Source organism: Salarias fasciatus (genome assembly GCF_902148845.1).
Source record: "Salarias fasciatus chromosome 7 unlocalized genomic scaffold, fSalaFa1.1 super_scaffold_4, whole genome shotgun sequence".
Taxonomy (NCBI): Eukaryota; Metazoa; Chordata; class Actinopteri; order Blenniiformes; family Blenniidae; genus Salarias; species Salarias fasciatus.
Window position 1 is genome coordinate 12,403,686 of NW_021941229.1, and position 23,155 is coordinate 12,426,840.

A 23,155-nucleotide genomic window follows, 5' to 3' on the forward strand; every position below is an offset into this window, starting at 1 on the left:
CGTCCGGCGCCCGGGGTGGACCGGCTCCTGCCGGTCGTGGCTCCGCGGGGCCTGGGCCCCGGGACTGCCGGGGTCCCCGGCCGGGGCTTTCCTCTGCCCCGTTTCTGGACTGGAGCGTGGGCGTCTGCCTGGGGGGGCGGCTTGGATCCGGGCTCTGTGATGTCCGCCGGCTGTCTGGGCTCTGAGGGCCTCTCTGGCCTGCTTCTGGCCTTCTCAGAGGTCAGAGGTCATATATGCATGATCACTATCACCATCACTGTCACCATCATATTCACATGATCACGTTGATCTTTAATCACTCTTTACATACTGGGTTACCTTGTCTTCTTGTGGTGGTTAGACTAATGGTGATCTGTAGCAGACCTCTCTTGATGCACGCCCCGAGTTTACTACTAGTTACGACTAGCTATATTCAAAAAAAAAAAAAATACGGTTTGTGGTGTCCTTGCATTTCCCTCCTCCCCTACACCTCCTTTTATTTTTGTGGCCTGGTCTGTTCACTAATATGGTTTGGAAAAAAAGGGGGAAAAAAAAAAAAAATGTATGTATGGTTCTGTAATTTTCTGTGTTGGTTGTCGGCTCTGTTTTGGTGTTGTCTAGATTGGGGGTTTGGGATTGTTGTAGGTTGCGTGTGGTCCGTCGACAACACTGTTTTGTATTGTGACTTTGTACATAGGTTGTGCCGCCCCCCCCCCCCCCCCCCCTCCCCCCCCCATCCCTTCCGTTCTCCCTCTCTTTATCTTTCTCTCTTTCTGTCCCTGCTCTCTGAGCGTTTCCGTCCCGGTCCTGTCCGGTAGCCATGCCGGATGCCAGCTTTAAATAAAGGCAGCAGCAGGAGGAGACTCAGTCTCATCCTGCTGCTAATATTAAAATCTGTTCGGATAGTAAAAGGCTACAATCATACAATATTGCACGCCCCAGCTACCGAACAGGACAAGGGAAAAAAAAAAAAAAAAAAAAAAACTGGTTGGAAAACAAGAGACGTAATATGAAGCAGAGCGAGCAAAGGAGGCTGTAACAAGCAGATACACAGCAACTATCCTCTTGTAAAAATATTTCTGACAACTCCCCATGGCTTCATCTTGCAGTTCTAACTTTAGTCGGCATCACGCAGGCTGTTCTCCACCAGAGTGACGAGTTCCTCCTGTTCTCAGCGTTTCTCCAGGCTACTACACTCTGAGGGATCATTGATCACAAACACATTTAATCTCTGACAGACGATCTGATGTCTCTCTTTCTCCTCGCCCACCAAAATGTTCCTCATTACAAGAGCTGCTTAAAAATGATTTTCTGCTCGAGACTCGTGAAGCTGTAGAGAGACGTCCAAAGGGAGACACAGCAGGAGAAGAGACTGTCCCGTCATACCAAGCGGTCAGAGGAGGGAGGGGTCATGGTTTAAAAATCCAACTTCTTTATTGTCCAATAATTTACAATATTAAAATAATTCATGGACATCATTCAGTGAAAAACCAAGAGGAGCTGCTATTTCAATGTACAGTGTTTGGTGAGCCTGTTCACATGGCAAAGGAAATCAGATTCAGAGTAAATTAAAAAACAAAACAAAAAAAAACAAAAAAAAAAAAACAAACAATCTATTTATTGGATGTGTTGCATTAAGATGCACTAAAATATCCTACACAGAAAAGTGCAGGACTTCAGAGTATTAGGAAGAGATCTAGATGTTTTAATCCAACTTGTAATAATTCGATCACTGTTGTGTGATGAAGTATCTGGCATTGTCTTGTTTACATGATCACTGAACCTCCAGAATCTGGACGCACATCAGAGTTTTAGTGTACATGTAAACCGGCTCAGTGCTTATGAAATCCTAATTCTGAACCTTTATTTTTGAAATTTCATAATGACATATTTCGGGGGAAAAAACTACACTTGCCCTGCTTATTGCTTTTAAACTGTAATATGATACATTTCCTGGCTGGACAATGCATTTTCCCTATAGGTGACAAGAAAATCAAAGATTACTAAAGAAGACCGAGCCATCTGCTAAATCAATATTAATATATCTCTCAGGATGTTCCATGGTTTGAATGAACTGTACTGCTGTTCACACTCTTCATCAGTCATGTTCTTGTAGTGTTCAAGCTGCTCAGACTGTGATCCGTGAACCCAGAGATCAGCTTCTTCTCACGTCAAGCATACAGCTCAGACCTCAGTAAATCAGAACATAGATTTCCATTTGTTCTTCAAACTCTACGTCAAATTCATTTTCAACACTGCTTCATGCTGTTTAGGATCGTGGGCCACTGGAGCTGACCCCAGCTGGTGACAGATGTGAAGGGAGGGTTTCCAGTCCACCACTGGACAAACAGAGACAGATTCACAACAACGAGCATTTATGGAGAAACCACCTCGGTTCAAACACCTGAAAACTGGAAAACTGGACGACCTAAACAAAACTAAAACCAAAGCCTTTACAAGGAGAACATGCAAACTTCTCCACAAAACTCAACCTGGACTCCATTCTGGAACCTTCTACATCAACTTTTGTCCGTTAACTCGGAGCTGAAATCACTGCAGGGAAATGATCTTTATCTCTACCAGTCAATGTAGTGAAGATGGCTCCACACACAAACTACAAACTACGAACACTGAGTAGAATAAGGGGAAAACCTTTATCACCAAAGCAAAACACTGATGCTGTGTGCATCATGTGCGCTGAAGATGATTAGTTCTGCACTGATTTCATGACTGAGTGTGATCTGCAGCTCAAAGTTACACTATTGAAGTGTTAAACATTTCATTCATCACTATAAACATCTTCAGGTGTTCCTTCAAATATGCAAAGACATTACAGCAGAACTAACTTAACATTACATTGATAGTGAAAGTAATAAACAGTCCAAGGCTGGCTGAAATATATCAAATATGAAAATCCTCTGATGCTGATGGGGAGATAAAGAAATCATCTGACTCATTACATCTATTCGATTGAAAAAGAGAGAGAAATCTACGAGAAAAAATAGTTTTCCACATGCAGTTGGTACTAAACAACAAATGTTATAATATGTCACAAAGGTTTCAAGATTTGGTTGCTAAACTTGAAAACAGTGCTTACTTTCAGAGTTGGAACAAAACTTCGATTTTATTTCCAAACCAGTGGGTGTAGTTTTGTTGTCATTGATTTTAAGAATATGCACTCACAATGATGTCAGTCTGGGGCCAACTCTGGAGCCTTGCAGGGAACGGGCAGATCCATAAATCTTACATAAGTCTTGGTGATGGTCAGTTCGGAACATTTTCAGACGTCCGTTGAACCGTCGCTGCAGAGCATGTTGGGCTGATCATTCCATGAGGACTCATACTCGGGCCAAACAAGTTCCACCAGATGTCAACCACAGTCTGCACACAGCCTGAGAACAAGACCCAGGGCAGCAAACATTTTGTGAAGCGTGTTTCCTTTTTAATGACGCCATCCTCTCCGGTTTGTAAATCGCAAAGCGGAATCGACAACCTGCCATGTGGCCGGCCGGTCGGTGCAGGAAGCTCAAACTTCCAGTTCATAAAGTCCTACTGGGGAGGAGCAGCTGACGGCTTCTAGATATGAGGATGAGGGGAAATCTGTCATGCTTACTGCAACCAATATTAGGAGAAACGCATTAAAAAAGACTTTAAAATGAGTTGGATGGACGTACGGCTGATTAGGGTTGACTTCATTTTCTTGACCTATTTAACACTGTGGCATAATTTCCACATTCATTTGACAAATGGGTAAAAGTAAACCAGGCTTATGTGCAGGTGAGCGTGCGCCTGCATACATGGTGAATATGTATCACTGTAAGCCGGCGCAGGAAGACACAAACGCCTCTGAACACACATTAACACACAGCTTCTTATTACGTTTCACCTGGTTGACTGTTAATTTCCACATTCGTCTTCACACGTGGACACAGAGTGATGATTCAGATGAGGAGTGGGAAAAAAAGAGGGAGTGAGGGAGGGCAAGATGCAAAGAGAGGTTTAGAGAAAGATGAAGAAACCTCTAAGACCCGGCCGCTGTCCTCCGCCTTCAGTCGCTCGGCGGGTTCTTACCTCCCGTGGCTTTACCGCTCCAAAGACACATGAGCCGACATCAAAAGTCAAACTGAAAAGTACATGCGCACGCAAACGTATAGGTGCATGCGCATGCCTAATACCCACCGATCGTGCTCTGCTCACTTCAAGACATAAGCTGATTACCCTGCAAATTGAAAGCTCACAAGCTGACGGGGATTCACATCTGCACTGGGAGCTGCACACATGAGGAGACGCTGCAACACACTCATATACTTAAAAAATATCCCATATTCAGATAATGATGCACTTTGTCCATGGACGAAAACTGTTCACACACACACACACACACACACACACGCAGCAGCACACAGTCATGTCATTCAGGCTGAAGATGAGAGACACTAAATTAAAAGGCTGCATGAGTCTCTCCTCTCTCCAAAAATCTTTCTCTCCCCTTTTCAAACAAGCGTCTCCCTCTCTCCTCGTTCACTCGGTATCCCGCCTGTGTGTCACTCACCATCTCTCTGATGCTGATGTGAAATCTGGGGCAGGATGCGACGGCCCATAATAAGATAACACCGGTATAAGTCATTCTTAAGGTTCCAAAGAGCAGTTTCACAGGTTGGTGGCCTCAAATGGCAAACGGGAGATGGATGGTGAATTAAAAGAGGTCTGAGTGCCGAAAGCTTGTCCACTAGTGAAATCAACAGACTTCTTATGGGAGCAGAGTGATCTGTGTGAGAAGAGCTTATTAAGATGAGACGAGCTGAAATATGAGTCTTAACGACTCAAAATATCTGCAGGGAAACTGTGTGCTGTCATTAATAGCCACTCAAAAGTCCAAAATTAACACCAAGTTCAGATGTTTTCATGCTGTGTTTGGCTGAAAGTAGAACTCTAAAATTGTTGTGTTTTATCAGCTTGGGGAGAGGTTTTTTAGTTGTAAGGCGAAAGCTTCATTTTTGCTTACATTGTGCATTCTTCTGACTCGCAAGACTCAATGTACTTCTACTGATTCGTCACACTGAGTCATGAATGATTAATCAAACACACACACACACACATACAAACAGCGGTGATGGCTACTATATATCGTACATATATAGAACATGTTCATGGCAAGAACAGGGAATGAAAAACCTCGATATGGGTGAAGGGGCTAAAACTGAATTGTCATGAAAGGGGTGAATTGGCTCCAACACCTTTACTGTTTCATTGTTTAACCTGAACAGAGAAGATGTTTGAGACAATGAGAGATAAACCGAGCAATCACAGTAGACTGCAAACACAGTGTCCCAGGTATTTCACAAGTCTTGCATGGCACGATGATCAATAAATCGCACATTAAAAAACATTTGTCAGATTATTCAAACCAAAGAATCTCTGAAACTAAAGAGGCTCGAGGCGCTGGCTGAAAGGAGCAGAAGACATGAGGAAGCAGAACCAGTCACGAAATGGACCGTCGCTCCAGGCTTCTCCCTGAAATCAGCTATTCAAATAACAGTGATGTGTTCAGTAAACAGCTTCATTTTTCAGTAATCTGTGATTGAACGATCGTATCCATTCGTCACAGAAACATGAGAGCACATCCTGTTAATGTGACGTTTGTTCCAGAGAGAAAAATCGGTGTGAAAGCAGCTGCACCAAACTCAACATGGTTAACACTGAATGTGCTCCATGCAGAAATGTTCTGTAGTGATAGTAAAAGACATTTCTGTGTCACAAAAAAAACTTTAAAGTTCAAATTAAGATTATGGAAGTATTTTTCTGATCAACTCAAGCTGCATGTGGAGCCTGAACTCAACCCCTGATCGAAACAGTTCACTGATCCATCACCAGCCAGACACAAAGAGACCATCAAAACAAACTCACATCCATATCTATGGTAAAGCACAGCCAGAGTCACCAATTAACGGTAAATGTATATTATTTTACTGTTGGAGGAAACTGGAGCACCCAGAGGGAAAACCCGACCACACATAAGAAGAACGTGGTTTGAAGCCAGGACCTGCGTACACTGAGTCGAGCGGTAAACTCTACATTAGAGAGTGGAAAATCACTTGTTATGCTTTGGTTGGCCTCACTATTACCTTGTTGTTATTGCCTGTTCTCCTCCCACAGTTCCTCCTGGAAGTGCTGCAGCCTGTGGTTCCAGCTGGAGCATGCTCACTCTGATCTATGGCGGTTGTTAGAGCTCTGATGGACCCCTGCTGCTGACTTATCACTGCAGTGGCTTCTAATGCTCTCATTGCCCAACACCTTCAACTTTGAATATGGCTAGACTGTTTTTAAATCACCCCTGCTGGGTCCGAAGTGCAGGACACACAAAGCAATGGCATGAAGAAACAGAGGGTGTGAATATAGTATTGATATACAACAATGTGCAGAGAGCACGATGCTGTTGTGGAGCCGCATTCATTTTCATGTTTATTAAGTTTACATTCAGGCTCCTCCGTTCCTCGTGTCGGTGCTCAGTTCATTTACTTGATTAGAAAGATGACAGTGGAAGTTTAAAGAGAAGGATGAGAGCTGGTGATTTTGCAATCGAGCATTTTGTCAATAAACCTCGCCACTGAACGGAATTAAAAAGATACAAGGAGGGAGAGAGAGAATCCACCTCTTCATGTTTGTTTCCTCACTTTTCCCTTTTGTCTTGATTATTTTCAGCCCAGCACCACCGTCTCGTCCCCCCTCCTCTCAGTCGGCTACACCTATCTGTTTGAGTTATCAGCCGGGCTGCTAATGACTGCCAGGCTGTCTGCTGTGATAATGGGCTAACAATATGAGATAATGAGCTAACAGTGAGCTGTTACACAACTCCACTCTTAATGTGTGGAACATACTTGGCTGAGTGCTGCTCGCTCCATCGGCGTGTGCACCGGGGGAAGAAAGGCAAAAGGTGGAGATGAACTGAGATTAGGGGCTCAGCCCGAGCAGAGACGGCAGAACGAGGAGTTTTCCTTACATGTTGTTGAGAAACAAATAAATACATCCTCAGCTCAGCTGTTTGTCATCATTCTGGCATCTCTTCATGGTGGGAATCAAACATGTGAACAGGACTGTGAGCTGTCAGCTGTTCAGTGTTGATGTAGCTAAAGATAAAAGCATAAAAGGAATGAGTGGGTGAATCAACAAGTAGATGTTTTAGTTAAATTAAATAGACCTTTTCCTGCCTGGAAACTGAAAAAAAACATGTTACATTCAAATATTTAAATTATTTGCAGTAGACTGAACTGATCTGATCTTGAGTTAACACTGTGTTCTCAGCAGAACGACATTTAGCATATTCAGGCCACATTTACACAGAAATGTAACAACTGAAAATGCGTAATGTGTTTTCACTTTGTTCGCATACCAGGTAATGGCCGCGCGATTGTTTTGTTTTTTTTGGTAATTTATATTTAGTACTTTAACACTCAGGCTTTCTGAGTGCAGCTGAGTCATTTCACAACATTTTCAAAGAAACACTAAAAAACAAAACTATTTAAGATGTATTAATGTTCAATTTACCAACTTAGACTTTTCTAAGATATTTTTTTTAGCTTTTTTAGCTTTGGTCTTCAAAATAATTTATTTAACCTTTTGATTGAGCCTGTTGATTCTATTCTTGCTCCACTCACACAATACACAGTTATAAACACAGCGATGGTTCTGCTTCATATAATAGATAAATGAAACATCAGCAAACATGTCATGTGTGTTTATACACAGTCGGCTTCTTGCAGTACAATGAAATAATTAAACATGATGTGTGCATGTCACAAAGGAACATATACTAATATAGCTTCCTAATCCTTCTGATTTGGTTGATCAGCACATTGACATTTGTGTTTGTCAGATTACAGATGATTCATTAGCTGTTTTACACATCAGGTCCATTCTGCCAGCTCTGTTATTCACCTATATAATCTGATGGAGCAGAGACGCTCCTGACGTATTTCATTAGAAAAATAATTTTCTCGGGCAGGCAGTCTGGGAGCTGCAAAGCAAGCGGTGCAACATAAAATGAAAACAGGAGGAGGAAGCAGACCGAGAGAATTACTGCAGAGGCCAATCTATGCAGAATATCAATGCTTTGTTATGGCGCTTTCCTGAAAATCTGTACCACGCGAAAATCTCTCTGGATCTGACGCCAGCGCTTAATCCACAACTCCTCTTGTGCACTGTTCTACAAATCTGAGTGCCATGAATACAAAGGTGTTTCCCTGGACTGGAGACAAGCTTGTCTAAGCTCACTGTGGAACGAGCTGACAGGAGCCCCGTGTATGATTGGCAGCAGTACAAAGAAGAGAAACCAAGTTGAAGAGCACCAGGAGGGAAGGAATGCACACCCACCAGAGTCAGAGTCAGAGTCAGAGTCAGCTTTATTGTCAATTTCTTCACATGTACTTGACATACAAAGGAATCGAAATTATGTTTCTCACTATCCCTATGCGTTTAACATGGACACCAGTAAAAAGTGCAAGTGCACAACAAGACAAATCCTAAGTTAATAAATAAATAAATAAAATGCAGTAGCTAAAATTCAAATATAAATGTAAATATAACAGTAGCAGCAGGTGTGTGCAATTTGCATATTTGTGCAGAGTCTCAGCTTGGAAGGGGGGAGGGAGAGTCCAATATTCCTAGACTCCTCCTGCCAGCCTGATGTTCCTTCTGGCTGGGGCTGAGAGTCGGGAGGGAAGAGAGTTCAGCAGCCTCACAGCCTGGTGGATGAAGCTATTTGTGAGTCTGGTGGTACGGGATCGGAGACTCCTGTACCTCCTTCCAGAGGGCAGGAGGGTGAACAGGCTGTGTGCAGGGTGATTTGCATCACTGACGATTGTGATGGCTTTGCGGGTGAGGCGGGTGGTGTATAAGTCTTGCAGGGAGGAGAGTGGTGCACCAATTATCCTCTCAGCTGTTCTCACAATGCGTTGTAGGGCCTTCCTGTTGTAGTCAGTACAGCTCCCGCCCCACACGGTGATGCAGCTGGTAAGGATGCTCTCAATCGTTCCTCTATAGAACGTGATCATGATGGGTGGTGGGACGCTTACCCGCTTCAGTTTGCGCAGGAAGTAGAGGCGCTGCTGTGCTTTCTTGGCCAGTGCTGTTGTGTTGGTGGTCCAGGAGAGGTCGTCACTGATGTACACACCCAGGAACTTGATGCTGCTCACCCTTTCCACTGCAACACCGTTGATGGTCAGTGGGGGGTATTGGATGTGGCTTCTCCGGAAGCTGACGACAATCTCCTTGGTCTTGCTGACGTTTAGCAGGAGGTTGTTGTCTGTGCACCATCTGGTCAGTAACTCCACCTCTTTCGTGTAGTGGGTCTCATCGCTGTTGGTGATGAGGCCCACCAGTGTTGTGTCATCCGCAAACTTGACAAGATGGTTGGAGCTGTGGATTGATATGCAGTCATGTGTCAGCAAGGTGAAGAGGAGGGGACTGAGCACACAGCCTTGTGGGGCCCCTGTGCTCAGGGTGATGCTGCTTGAGATGTTGTTGCCGACACGCACCGCTTGAGGCCTCTGGCTGAGGAAATCCAGCAGCCAGTTGCAGAGGGAGGTGCTGAGGCCCAGTTTGTCCAGTTTGCAGATGAGTTGTTGTGGTATTATGGTGTTGAACGCTGAGCTAAAATCTATGAACAGCATTCTCACATATGAGTCCTTCTTTTCCAGGTGGGTGAGCGCTGGGTGGAGGGCAGAGCAAATTGCATCGTCTGTGGATCATTTTGCTCTGTATGCGAACTGGTACGGGTCCAGGCTGGGGGGCAGGGTGGATTTGATGTGTGACAAGACTAGTCGTTCAAAGCACTTCATGATGATGGGCGTCAGTGCCACAGGACGGTAGTCGTTGAAGCAGGATGGAGATGATTTCTTGGGCACAGGTATGATGGTGGTAGCTTTGAAGCCTGATGGCACCGTGGCTTGCCTCAGGGAGGTGTTAAAGATGTCTGTGAAGACATCTTTCAGCTCCTCTGCACAGTCTTTCAGCACACTGCCAGGAATGTTGTCTGGACCCGCTGCTTTCCGGGTGTTGATTGCGGACAGTGTCCTCTTCACGCTGGCGGCAGACAGGCACAGAGGCTGGTCGTGCGAAGGTGGTGGTGTTTTCTGTGGGCGAGTGGTGTTTTGTTCCTCAAAGCGTGCAAAAAAACTGTTCAGGTTATTGAGCAGAGTGATGTCGCTCTCACAGCTTCGTGGTGCAGGTTTGTAATCTGTGATGGCTTGAATGCCCTGCCATAGGCTCTGTGCATTCTTGCTGTCCTTGAAGTAGGAGGTTATCTTGTTTGTATGATCTTGTTTTGCTTTTCTGATGCCACGGGACAGGTTGGCTCTCGCTGTTGTCAGAGCTGATTCATCCCCAGCTTTGAAGGCTATATCTCTGGCCTTCAGCAGCCTGTGGACGTCTCCTGTTAGCCATGGTTTACGGTTAGCTCGAATGGTGATATTCTTGATATGGGTCACGTCATCGATGCATTTGGTGATGTAGGAGGTCACAGTGTCTGTGTACTCTTCAACATCAATGAGGTTATTGCAGGTAGCCGCTTCCTTGAACATTTCCCAGTCTGTTGTTCCAAAGCAGTCCTGTAGAGCAGAAGTTGCCCCCTGTGGCCACACCCTTACTTCTTTCAGAGCAGGTTTGATGACCTTCACTCTCTGTCTGTATGCAGGCAATAGCATAATGGTAAGGTGATCAGAGGCGCCGATGTGGGGGAGGGGGGTGGCTTTGTATGCTCCTTTGTGCTGCGTATAAACAAAGTCCAAAATGCTGTCCCCCCTCGTCGGAAAATGGATGTGTTGATGGAACTTAGGAAGAACAGTTTTGAGATCAGCATGGTTGAAATCTCCAGCAAGGATGATGAAGCCGTCTGGTTGTGCTGTTTGTTGTTCACTGATAGCCTGGTACAGTTCAGTCAGCGCCGCACTTCTGTTGCTGTTGTTCGTTGGGGGAATATAAGTAGCGACCAGCAGGATCGAACTCATCTCCCTCGGCAGGTAAAAAGGGCGACACTTCACGATCATGAACTCCGCCAGAGGTGAGCAGTGTTTGTATACGACAGTGGCATCCTGGCACCACGCTTCGCGGATGTAAACACAGATGCCGCCACCACGTATCTTCCCTCCTTCTACGAGAGCCCTGTCGGATCTGTAGCATGTTAGCTGTTCCAGTTGTATCGCCGAATCCGGGATGTTGTCATTTAGCCAGGTTTCAGTGAAAACAAGCACACAACAGTCACTCACTTTGCGGTTCGCTGATCTCAGAAGTCGGATGTCATCCATTTTGCTGTCCAGTGATCGTACGTTCGCCAGAAGGATAGATGGTATGGCTGGGCGAGTTGGCTTAGCCTCTAGCCTAGCTCGGACACCTCCGCGCTTGCCCCGCTTCCTCGTCCGAGCACACCGCTTCCGACGCCTCCTTACCGGGGGAGGGGTAGCAGGCGAGTCCGGCGAGTTAGCAGGGCAGCGTAGCAGTCCCAGTTCCTTTAGCAGGTACTCCAATTCCGTGGTCAAAACTCGGCAAATCTTGCTTCTCCGGATGTGGAAAAAAGCTTGTCGACTGTACTCATATTCCGATTTAGACTGACAAGAAAAACTTTCAGACAAACACTTAAACAACGCATTATCGGGAGAGCGTGAGGTCGCTGCGTCTACACGCGCCGCCATCTTGGCACACGCACGCACCAGTATGTGAATACACACTTCCTCCGTCAGGTGTGTATCGGCGCTGCTTATTTCTCAGATCATGCGTGCAGTTCACATTCAGCACCTCACACACACTCGGGCCCACACACCAGATTATTGCCGCTCACTGTTGAATCAGTCCTGATCGCGGGTATAAATCAGCGCAGTCCAGTCATATGTTTCACTGCCTCCTTCTCTGCTGTCGAACTCGACACTGTGGCTTCTCAGACGATCGCAGATGGCCATAACATTTTATCACAGCGCCAAAAAAATATATATATATATTTGCTCTGAATGAACACTCCTTTAATAATAATCTTGGAGTCATTGTTTTATTTCCCAGTGATTTGTTGCCAGACATTAAGGTTGTGAAGTGTCACATTTCCAGACCCACAGATGTCTCATAACAGGGGCGTCAAACAAAAAGCACACAGGCCAAATCAGGTCAGCCACAAGGCTCCATTCCAGCCCATGTAGAACATTACAAAGTGTCGATATTACTTACATTTTTCAATAAAAGGCACTGCTGTTTGAACGGTTTTCACTGAGGATCGTGCTGCTTTAGTAAGAGAGCAGACATAACAGAAGACGGAGGACCGAGACATCAGTGATGTAGCAGTGAAAACTGATTTATTGCTGGACGTAGTTTGAGAATCAAAGCCAAACTGTGACGTTAATTTGTTAAAGGATGCATTAGTCTGCAAAATGTCAGAATCACAGGACGTGTTTTTTTTTTTTTTTGGGGGGGGGGGGGGGGGGGGGGGACATTTGACTGGTTTTTGTACTCCAGAGCATTAGTGAAATTGGTTTAAAGTTGTAAAAGACTGCGGAAAAATACAGATATATTTAAAATGTACTCCGACCTATTTGCAATAAAACAAAGGGGAGCAATTAGAGCTGTCCAAAAAAATGGATTTAGGAGTTATTATGCTGATGATTCGGCTCAAACAGGAATAAATTAAACTGAATTCAAATAAGTTTGACACCAATGATTTCATCAATTGAGCATTCTGCAAGTTACTTCATATCGATGATCAACTAACTGCAAGATACTTTTTCAATTAGTAGTGGATTTGATTAACTTGAGTCAATACTATAAACAAAAAGCAACACTGGAGAAATCCTCTCCTGCAAACCTTGATTATTTTTTAAAACTTCTGTTAATCCTGCAGAAGTAGAGAACACAAAGCCAGCACTTTGTGGATAATTTTAATTCCTGATTCATTCTTTAGAGAACATAAGTGAAGCTACACCCACAAGCAGAAACTAAGTGCACTGGATTGCAAGAGTTTTCATTCAGTTGATAATTTCTTATTGATCCTGCTGGGCCACATGTGGCCACCAGGATGACAGAGTCAGGTCTGAAGTCTGTCCTCCATGTTTTAGGGGAAGAGACAGAAAATGTCAATATCTGAAGAAAACAAACAAATTTAAAACAAAAACCAAAGCAAGATGATGCGGAATGTTTACATATTGTGTTACTTACAGTAAAGCTGTGTGTATACACTCTTTAATGATCTCTGAGAGTTTGCTGAATGTAAATAAAATCCTTACATTGTTTACTGTGCTGCAACATTAAGAGGAGTAATTTATTTTACAACCTTAATAAGGAATCCTGAGGAATTCGGGCATCGTCTCAGATTTCTGGCTTGTTTGCTGTTTGTTAAAGGTCTCTCTAATCAGAATGCCACTTTTACAAAATGCTCTCCCTTTGAGCCAGAATTGATCTGGGGAACAGAAGATTTCCGGCGTGAGAAGTCCTCTAATCGAATCTATCAAAGGATGCACAGATGGGGGGAAAATGGTGCGACTGCTGACGCAGTGCGCTGACGTTGAAATGCTGGAGCTGCTGTGAACAGAACTGCAGCTGGATGGTTATACTGACTGAACTGGTGTGTCGCAGCATATGATCCACTTAAGGAGCCTTTCAAGTCAAGTGAATGAATGAATCTTTGGTCGATAATCTGTATGCATCCTTTTGCCATTCTTATAATTGATAGTTTGAATAATAATGGAACAGTGGATCTGTCCCCAGCCCCAGTGCTACTCTGTGGAACACAGTATGATCGTGGTGCTGGCATTGTGGACTTCATCGTTGCTGTTCCCTACCTCCAGGACAGATGTCTTTTATTCCATTTGTTCGGGGGAGTCGGGCTTCGCTTCCTGCGTCCCATCGTTCCCTCAGCCTCAGACACATCTGGCAGGGAACATCTGGGTGTTTTCATTAGTCCCAGGGTGGCTTGATCTTAAGAAGGCAAAAAAAAGGAGAAATGAAAAAGTGGAGTTTAATTGTGTCAGAGAGATGCTGATTCATCTCTATGGAAATTTCTGAGTTGGGAGTTGGTTGTTTTCCTGATTGGATTGAATTAAATCATTAATTCTTGAGTGTGCAGTGCCTCCACTCTGCACACCAAGTGGCTCTCACGCATGATTGATCCAAACAAACAAACAAACAAACAGAAACACATACCCAAGACCCCGGTCTCTTTCAGTCCTCCAAACTTCTGCATGGCCTTGATGGCCCTGGTCAGAGCCTCCTTGGTCTGGAGCTGGCCCGTGACGGGGTCAGGGGGCGGGAGGTAGCCAAACTTGCTCAGCCAGTCCTGGAGGGGGAAACAGCAGACATGGAGCTCAGCAGAGTTTATTCCAAGCATGTCAAGCATCCCAAAGCCCCTGAGACGGTCTGACACCTGTTCATGGTTTCTGTCTATGAATACTTTGTCTCTGTGCATTTCTGTATCGATACCAGTAAGCTGTGCTTCCTGTGTGACCATTGTTTCATTTCAAAGTTGGTGAGGCTCATGTCTGTCTAAATATTCTCTAGGAGAGAGAAGAACAGTGATAGTATCCTGGTCCATGATCAGAAAGAATTGATCTACTTTCTCAGGTGAAGAAATTACAAAAAAAAATAAATAAATAAATAAAAAATGCAATAATTGAGAAATGCTCTTAAAACTTATTTGGTTTATAAAATACTCCTCATAATGGCTTGAATGTCATTTTCACACTTTCATGAGCAAAAACAGCCTTTTTTCAGAACCACATCCTGATTTTGTTCGTAGGATCTTTGCTGCAGTGCTTATTAAGATACAGGTTTTAGTTTGAAGGGTAATTGTAGGATACTATGCATTAAGCAAAATGGTTTAATCCACATTGAAGAGAAGTGAAGCTGCTGCTATTCAGAGCAGTCAGACTGGCTTCCTTGATTGATTTTGGAATATATAAAGTCTGACTGATGGAAGCATCTGCTGCTTGACTTCTGGTCTTTTTCTGTTCCTCACCTCCTTTCTCTTTCGCCTCTAAACTCACTTTTTATCCAGGGTCTCTTTCCCCCCTTCAATTGTCTCGGCGCCACTAAAGCCTGCACGTCCATCCTCTTGATCTGACAGCCAATAAGAGATGGCAGATTTTAAATAGGTTTTTGATCAGCCCTCATCAGAGGCGAGCGACACCGATCGATGGCAAAGCGTCCCGTCTGCACTGACAACACGAGGAAAATCCCATTAACTCAATGACTTAGCTTTAGCGGAGCGTCTCCAGCCTGATTATTTGCCTCCTCGTCGCTGGCTTCCCCGCTTGGATGTTTGGGAAAAATTTCAAAAGGAATCGAAATGACCCACAGCAGCATCAGTCCAGATGAGAAACAACAACAGTTTCCTTGAACCGGCGTCCCGGGCTCACAGGAGGGGTCAAAGCATTTAAAGAGATAAATGGATTCTTTGACTCAGAAGATAAAGGATGAAAACACCAACTTTTCATTGCTGAATAGCTGCAAAGGCAACACATCCTAATCATGGCTGATTGTGATTCTGATGGTGAAAAAATAAAGACAAGATGGAGACCACAACAGTCTTGTTTGAAGGGTTCATATAGAGGGGTAGATAAGCACAGGGCAAGTTTAATTAATTTCTTTGCGACAGAGACAGTTTCCTTCTTTTAATCCTCTTTATCTTAATGCAAATCATAAACATGGAACAGAAGCTACAGGTTAAAACCTCATGAAGTTATCAGCGTAGCGCTGCCAGGCTGCAGAAGCTGTTCAAGACCAACAGCTTCATCAGCTTCCTGCAATGAGTACATATAGTGAGAGGGTGAAAGTAAATAAAAATGGCTTTTAGTGAACTATCAAGACACTGTATTGCCAAAAGTATTTGCTCACCTTCTTGACACACACATGAACTTGAGTGAAATCCCATTCTTATACTCCAAGAGTTAATATGATATTGATCCTCCCTTTACAGCTTCAGGCATGAAACCCTCCATGAGGCTCTATGAGCACAAAAGTCTGCATGTCCATGTGCTTGATTTTATACACCTGTGGCCATGGAGGTGAACTGAACATCTGAATTCAATGATTTAGTATATTGACATGATAGTTAACTCATTTATCAAGAAACCCAGTAAGATTATATAACGTACGGTATGATTGTCAGAAATATAGGATATGGCATATGGTAGAACACAAAAACTAGACAATATTTCACATTTTAATAAGCAGTAAACAGTAACACACTCCAAATTGGCATGTTGGGCAACTTTGATCGCACAATACAGAAAAAAATCCAATATCCCAAAGGATTTTTTTTTCTTTGCTTCTATAAACCCTCAAACAAAATATTTCTCTTCTCAGTGCTGATAGAAGATCCTTGACTGTGAAACCCTGCGAAAAATCCTCAAAATTACAAAATTACATCCAGGGATTTGTGTGTAGGCTACACTGTTCCCTTTTTGAAGACTGAAAAAAAAAAGAAAAAGAAAAGAGAGAGAGAGACATGTGACTGGTTGAAGAAAACCACTGAAGTTACAAATAAACATCAATAATTTCCTCTCATCGACGATAGACTCTGACGCCTGAGTGATGACGTTACATTAGTATAAAAGGAACATTGAACAATTTAGATGATTTAAAATGCATCTTGAATTATAAAGACCAGGAAATGATAAATGAGGAGAACAAATGAGGGCAAACTTTGTTTGAAAACAGACAAACAGACATGAAAGTCCCTGATCATGGAGAGGACAGCCACAAGACTTTCTCTTCTTTAGTATCTAATTAACCAACATCATTAGAAAAACACACTAACATGCTTGAAAAGATGCTCCATAAAAAAGCTGTATTCCAGTGCTGCAAGCCAAATGAGGATTCTTTGTTTCAGGCCTTTGAAGCTGCAGTTGAAGCTTGTTTTCCTCAAGAACCGCAGCAACGTTTTGATTACAGTGATGTGTTCTTCATAAAATAAGAATGTGGAAAGTCGATTCTCTCATGTTTGAGCCAAAGAACTAAAGAGGAAGAACTGAAGGAGATCCACGGCGCTGGACTCCAACCAACTGCTTCAAAGCACAGAACGAGTGAGTGAGTCGCGCCATGCAGCGACTGCCGTGGTTTGATTCCGTGACTGCCGTCTAGTTCAGATTAGAAGCCTTGTAGCACAACATCCAGTCGTGTTACGTAACAAAGCGCATTTAGTCTTTTCCGAAAATCAGTTAGTTTCATCGCACTTGGCTTCGGTACCACCTGCTTTGAAAGAAAACAATATGTCTGAAGTTTTTGGTGGATCAATGCATTTCAAGGGGATGCATCAACTGATTGTCTTTAGTTTTGCAAAAACACAGTTTTCCTGACACCTAAAACACCACATCAGTTATTTTTCTTTTATGTACTCAAAAAAAGAACAGGAAAATTGAAAAATAGAAATGTGAATATACAACCAGAAATAATGATCCAATAAAAATAAATCATGCAAAATATGCTCACTCAAGCAGAATTAGGTTTTTCTCTGGAAACCTGGATTGAAATGACTGTCATGAATCTGTGCCTTAGATTCCATTCACTTCTATACAGATGTATAGTTGGACACTTGGACGACTTCACGTTGCTTTCAAAATAAAAGAATATTCAGCAAATATTTTAAAAATATCAACTTAAAGAAAGATTTGAAGGAAAAAAACTTTAGCATATATACATGATTGCGCTTAGTAGTCCTAATGAAACTGGATTTACAATTAAAGAGTTTAAATAAAATTTTGCACAAAAAAAAAACTTTCAGAAGAAACTTTTTGAGTTTTGGTTTTATTGAAATAATTTTCATAGTGAAAAATCCAACCCGAAATTGTGCAAATCCAAATAACTTCAAAATGAAATCCACAGTGGAACCTTTAATTGAAGGTCGACCTGAGAAAACTACATGCTGATAAAATTTGAAAATTGGGGAGAAAAGACATTTCATCAAATCCACTGATCAGGAGAATAAACTGACTTTCTCAAAACATTTTTTTAATGTCCTTTATTCGCTTTGCACTTTAAATCTGTGAGTAATCGGCATCCGATTTAATAAAGCAGAATCTTACTACATAATCAGCAGTAACAGAATTGCTTGGTAAGCGGAGGAAAGCCCATTGTCTTGTAGGGATTTGCATATGATCACCCAGCTAAGATAACTCAAACTAAGTCAAAATGCAGTGATCCTCAAAAAATAATTGCACACAGCAGTTGGGAAACAATAGTTCTTGGCCCGCGTACCTTCTGAAATGATTATCTGGTTTTAGGGAAGGAGTCAATGAAGAACACGGCGGCTATTGTTCAAGCAAAGACGGACACAATCGGTTTAATGAGCACACAATCACAACTTCACTCCCTCTCTGTTTGAAAGATGTTTCTTATCAGGTTGTGTCGTATCACTTGTGCTCTTAAAATGCTTTTGGAGAAGAAGAAGAAGAAAAAAAACATTCACACTTCACTAACATGCATCATTACAGTGACAGGAGAGTGTGAACAGGAATGTGCTTCTATGATTATTACAGTGGACTGAAAACACTGACAGACAGAAAAAAATGGAGCAATTCTTCTTCAGTGGTAACGGTGCCGGCAGCGGTTAATGAAAACAGCCACACACACGGAGCTTTATCGGCTTCCACATAGCAGGAAGTCACTGCAGTGGCTCAGTTTTAGTCCGGCAGCACTGAAGGTGGTTTTCACCGACTTCAGCAGGACAGAAGCTTGATGGAGTGGGGTCGTGACCCCATGTCCCAGCTCAGGCCCCGGGGGTCCACAGCTATTTGTTCATTTTCTGCTCAAATGACCTGCTGAGTCTCAGAATGATATGATGAAAGCTTAATCCTTTATGGGACGCTCATTTAAATAACCTAGATCGTTGATTAAGTGTATTTCAGAACTTTTTTCCTTCACTCAACATATTTATATTCATACCTTAAAAAAAGGAATGAGAAAGTGCAAAACTAACCTAAATTAAATGCATATCACTATTTCCATCATGACAACGAAGTTATCTACACACGACAGAGTCATTCTATCCAACAATATAATCGGAATTTACAGTAAAGGATCCCAAAGACTGTCTGTTTGATTCCACCATATTACGAAGTTAACAAATATGGCCACTGACTGAACTCTTAAATTATTTAAAATAAAAGAAATATTAGGACAAAAATTGTCCTTTTTAAGTGTTCCAGTCATGCCATAACCAATTTTTCAAACTTCATACACGTCTGAGTTACAAGAGAAGCTTGTTTGATTATTTATTCACTGAGGGACAAGCAGGAGGCATAAATCAACGCCAAACACGATCACATTTATAGCCGGGGCTAATCTGTTCAGCCCGTCTCTATAGCCTGGATACCGCTCTCCTGTCCAACAGGAACAAAAACAAAACTTGGGGCCAATCTCAATTCTGCCCCTTCCCCCTACCCCTCAGCCCTACCCCTATGATATGCGCGTTCACGAGACTTAAGGGCTATCCCAATTCTACTTTTTGAATAGGGGTAGGTGAAAGGGAGAGGGCTATTTCACCCCTTTCAGAGAAGTCTGCATCGATGCTCCCTATTCTCTATAGGGGTAGGCGAAGTTTCACATTGGCCAGAAAAAAACAACATGGCGCCCACCACGGAGTCGCACAAATGTAAGATCGCTTTCTGTATAGTATTTAAAAAGCTATAAAAAGTGTACTTCCTTCACTGAATTTATAGATATACTAGCGTGACAGTGTCCCCGTCATGGATTAACGTTTAAGCGCTGCGTAGCACCGTTTCCAATCGCAAATTTGTAACTTCTGAAGAGCACTAATTGCTGTATTAACGTCATCTTTTATCACGTTTTTAACGTAATATGTTTGACACAGGGACCCCCGATGAAACCCAACTTCTGATTCAGTTTAGAGGTGAAAATGAAGAAAATTTTCGAAATCAAAATACAGCGCCAAAACACATTGGGAGTAAATTATATTATTCGTCTAAGCTATAATATGTTAGTAATAAAACGTGTTTATACAAACATATATGTATTACTTTAGGAAATTCATAAAAGAAAATGGCTTGGAAGGGGAAGTTACAGCCCAGCAAGCTTAAAAAAAAGTGGGAGAACCTCAAAAATAAATATAAGTTAAATAATAATACTATTATTAAAAAATAAAAGTAATTTCTAATGTAATTTCTATCTTTTCTAATATCCATAATTTTTTGTTGTGATAGGAGCGCGGTGGGGCTTTAAAGGGCCAAGGGGTATCCCAATTCATAGTGCTGCAAAGATAGCCCGAGCCCTCAGCCCTATTCTAAAAGGGGTATGAGAGTGATAGGGGTAGGGCCAAGGGCTGAGGGGTAGGGGAAAGGGGTAGAATTGGGATTGGCCCTTGGTCTTGGTTATTTGATAGTTCTAAGTCTCCTTTTATTTTTCTGGAGTTATTATTCATAATATTCACTTTCACTGAAGCACTTCATCAGCACAAAGCTCCAGTAACTTTTATCGGACTTCACAGCACTGCGACGCTGCATCTGGAGCAAAAAGGCAGCATCTCTTCATCTCGATCACTGGTACCGAACTGGAAACAAGTTTCAGCTATTTTGTTCCTGGCCAAAAACATTTAATAATCTACACAACATTACATTGTGTAGAAATACATTTTAATTGGAATAGAATACTCCCATCAAACAATTCATATTATCTATGAATTTTATAGGATCAAATGCTTGTAATTCATGTCTGATTCACCTCTTATATGATAATAATTTAATCAGTATTGCGGCCAATTCCATAGTATGCACCAAAATAATGACTGGATTCGGGTAAAATGTAGTATTTCTCATCATCAGAGATTATTATCTTTAATAATAGCTCTGATAAAATGTTATTCTTCTAAGACAAAGGCAACATGTCCTGCTGTTAGTTTCAGGGTTCATTTAGTTTTGATAAATACCTTCATCAACCATTTTGAAAAAAAAGAATCTGTCCAGAATTGTGAACAGTAGTAAAAAGCTACGCCCACTTCGCACAACATATAATCAGTCTGAGCAACACTTCATCACTGACAACAAGCAGACTTTAATCAGCGCTTATATGCTTCATGGGACGAACGGCTACACTGATGCTCTTCTCAGCGAGACCATTAGTCAAGCTCCTAAAGTGAATTTGTCGAGCAAACCACCGACTGCAGCCGCCGTCAGCGACCCTGAGAGACTCACTCTGTCTCACACAGTGTCTCAACAAATCTCACTACTCCTTTGTTTCCATGTCCTTTTCCACTGGAGAATTTCTCGATAGAGCGATCAAGGCGACTGTCCTCTAGTATTTCTGATTATATTCAGGGTTTAGTGTTTTGTTCAAGGACAGTTTGACATACGGGCAGGGATTGAACCAGCAACTTTGTGATTGAAAGACGATCTGCTCTAAAGATTGAGATCATGATCGTACATTCTGTGAAGTTCTGCTCATCAAAACAAATATGTTTTTACCTCTTCCTGAGCAGAAAAGCCTGCAGGGTCACAAGTTTATCTGAGATTTGCAAGAAACAGTTATTTTCAGAAGTGACACTGATCAACGTCTGGAACTTCTGTTTGAAAAACAGGCCTCGGGACCTGAAGGATTAGATTGCAGTTTGGATTAAAAGGTTGTTTTTTTTCCTCAATACTGTTGTGAAGGACTTTGATCTTGTGTGTTTATTTCAGTAGATCAGTCAAAAAGTTGTTGTTCGTATTCAACAGCTTCTCCACTCACCTCACAGGAAATATCACTGGTCTCAGCATCGCTGCTCATAAAGGATCAATACTTTAATGTTAACCAGCTCATTTTAAAACAGAAAGCTCTGGCTTCTTTTGTCTTATTTATTCTAACTTTTACTTAATGGGTAAAGTCAGATTGAGATTAAACACCTCTTTTTATAAAGGTGTCTTGATCAAGACAGGGAAAAGTAATCACAAAACACACACACACACACACACACACACACGTGCGCGCAAACAAACAATTGCATCTTGTGCAATCAAATTCAAATCCTGTCAAATCTGATTTGAAAGCGCTCAGTGAGACCTGATCTGTTTTTCTCCAGTGGTTCTAGAACACAGACCATGTAGACAGCAGAGACCAAAGGAAAGTCATTTTGCCCGTTTCAGTGTTGTTCAGCGTTAAATGTGGAACAGAGACCACAAGCAGCTTAGAAAAGACAAAGAAAGAGGGCGAGCACTTCTCTGTGCAACAAGATCACAAATGTAGTAAGTCAGGATCATTAGAATCGCCTCATTTACGGAGGTTAACCAACAACTGAGCGTCCATGTCTCCAATACAGATCATTCCAGCTGAGCGTCCAACTCACAGAGCTGTAGATGATTCACAATCCAGGATCGGCCTCAAATGACAAGCAGTCTCCTCTGAGACGCCGCACTGAAGAATTCATAAACCAAAGATCTCCATGGTCCAGGAATGAGAGAGAGAGAGAGAGAGAGAGAGAGAGAGAGGTCTGCAAATTAGTGCAGCTGTCAAGATCATGTGACTAAAAATCACCAGGCTGGTTGAAGATGATTTAAAAGAACTAATTTCTAACATCCACTAGTTAAAAAACATGCAAACGACAATCCATAGATCATTGTGTCAAATCTGGAAACTCCTGTGAGGAAGACTTCGAGGCACCAGTTGACATCGAATCACCAAAAATTGACAATAATAATTCATATAACAAGTCCAGATTTGGTTCTTAAAGCATCACGTTAGTCTGGATCTTTTCTGCTCTGATTGTCATTTCAATGCTGAAGCTTTTCTCAGAACAGAGCATCAACGTCTGAAGGCTGCTTGAAGCTGCTTGATGCACCAGGCTGTAAAGCTCAAAATATCTCGAGCTTCTTTAACATGATGACAAGTTTACTGCGTCCAAACGGCCGAAATGGTCTCATCAGAACCATGACGGAACCATGTTGAGGAACAGGGGATTCACTTCATGGATGACAAATCTGAAGCAACAAATTGATGTGGAATAAAAGGTTCAATGTCTTAAACAGTTACAAACATCTAAAGAGAAGAATCTGTTCATGATGTACATAATGTTCAGATAAAGTGTGAATCTATCTTAGTTTACCTTCAGACACTAAAACAGACACAAACTGCAGTAAATGTGAATCTAATGTTTACTTCACCCCAGAACAGAACATTTCAACACAAGATTCAGAGCATTAAGTTCAATATATAATCACTGTAG

General features: G+C 42.4%; 1 protein-coding gene across 1 annotated transcript in view; it reads right to left on the reverse strand.

The window, feature by feature from the left end:
• LOC115383439 (matrix metalloproteinase-17-like) overlaps positions 1–23,155 on the reverse strand; it is an 89,890-nt gene that overhangs the window by 46,018 nt on the left and 20,717 nt on the right. The window contains exons 2-3 of the mRNA XM_030085621.1: positions 14,152–14,284; positions 13,791–13,926 (exon numbers count right to left, since the gene is read on the reverse strand). Coding sequence (XP_029941481.1) covers positions 13,791–13,926; positions 14,152–14,284 — 269 coding nt within the window. The remainder of the gene's footprint in view (positions 1–13,790; positions 13,927–14,151; positions 14,285–23,155) is intronic.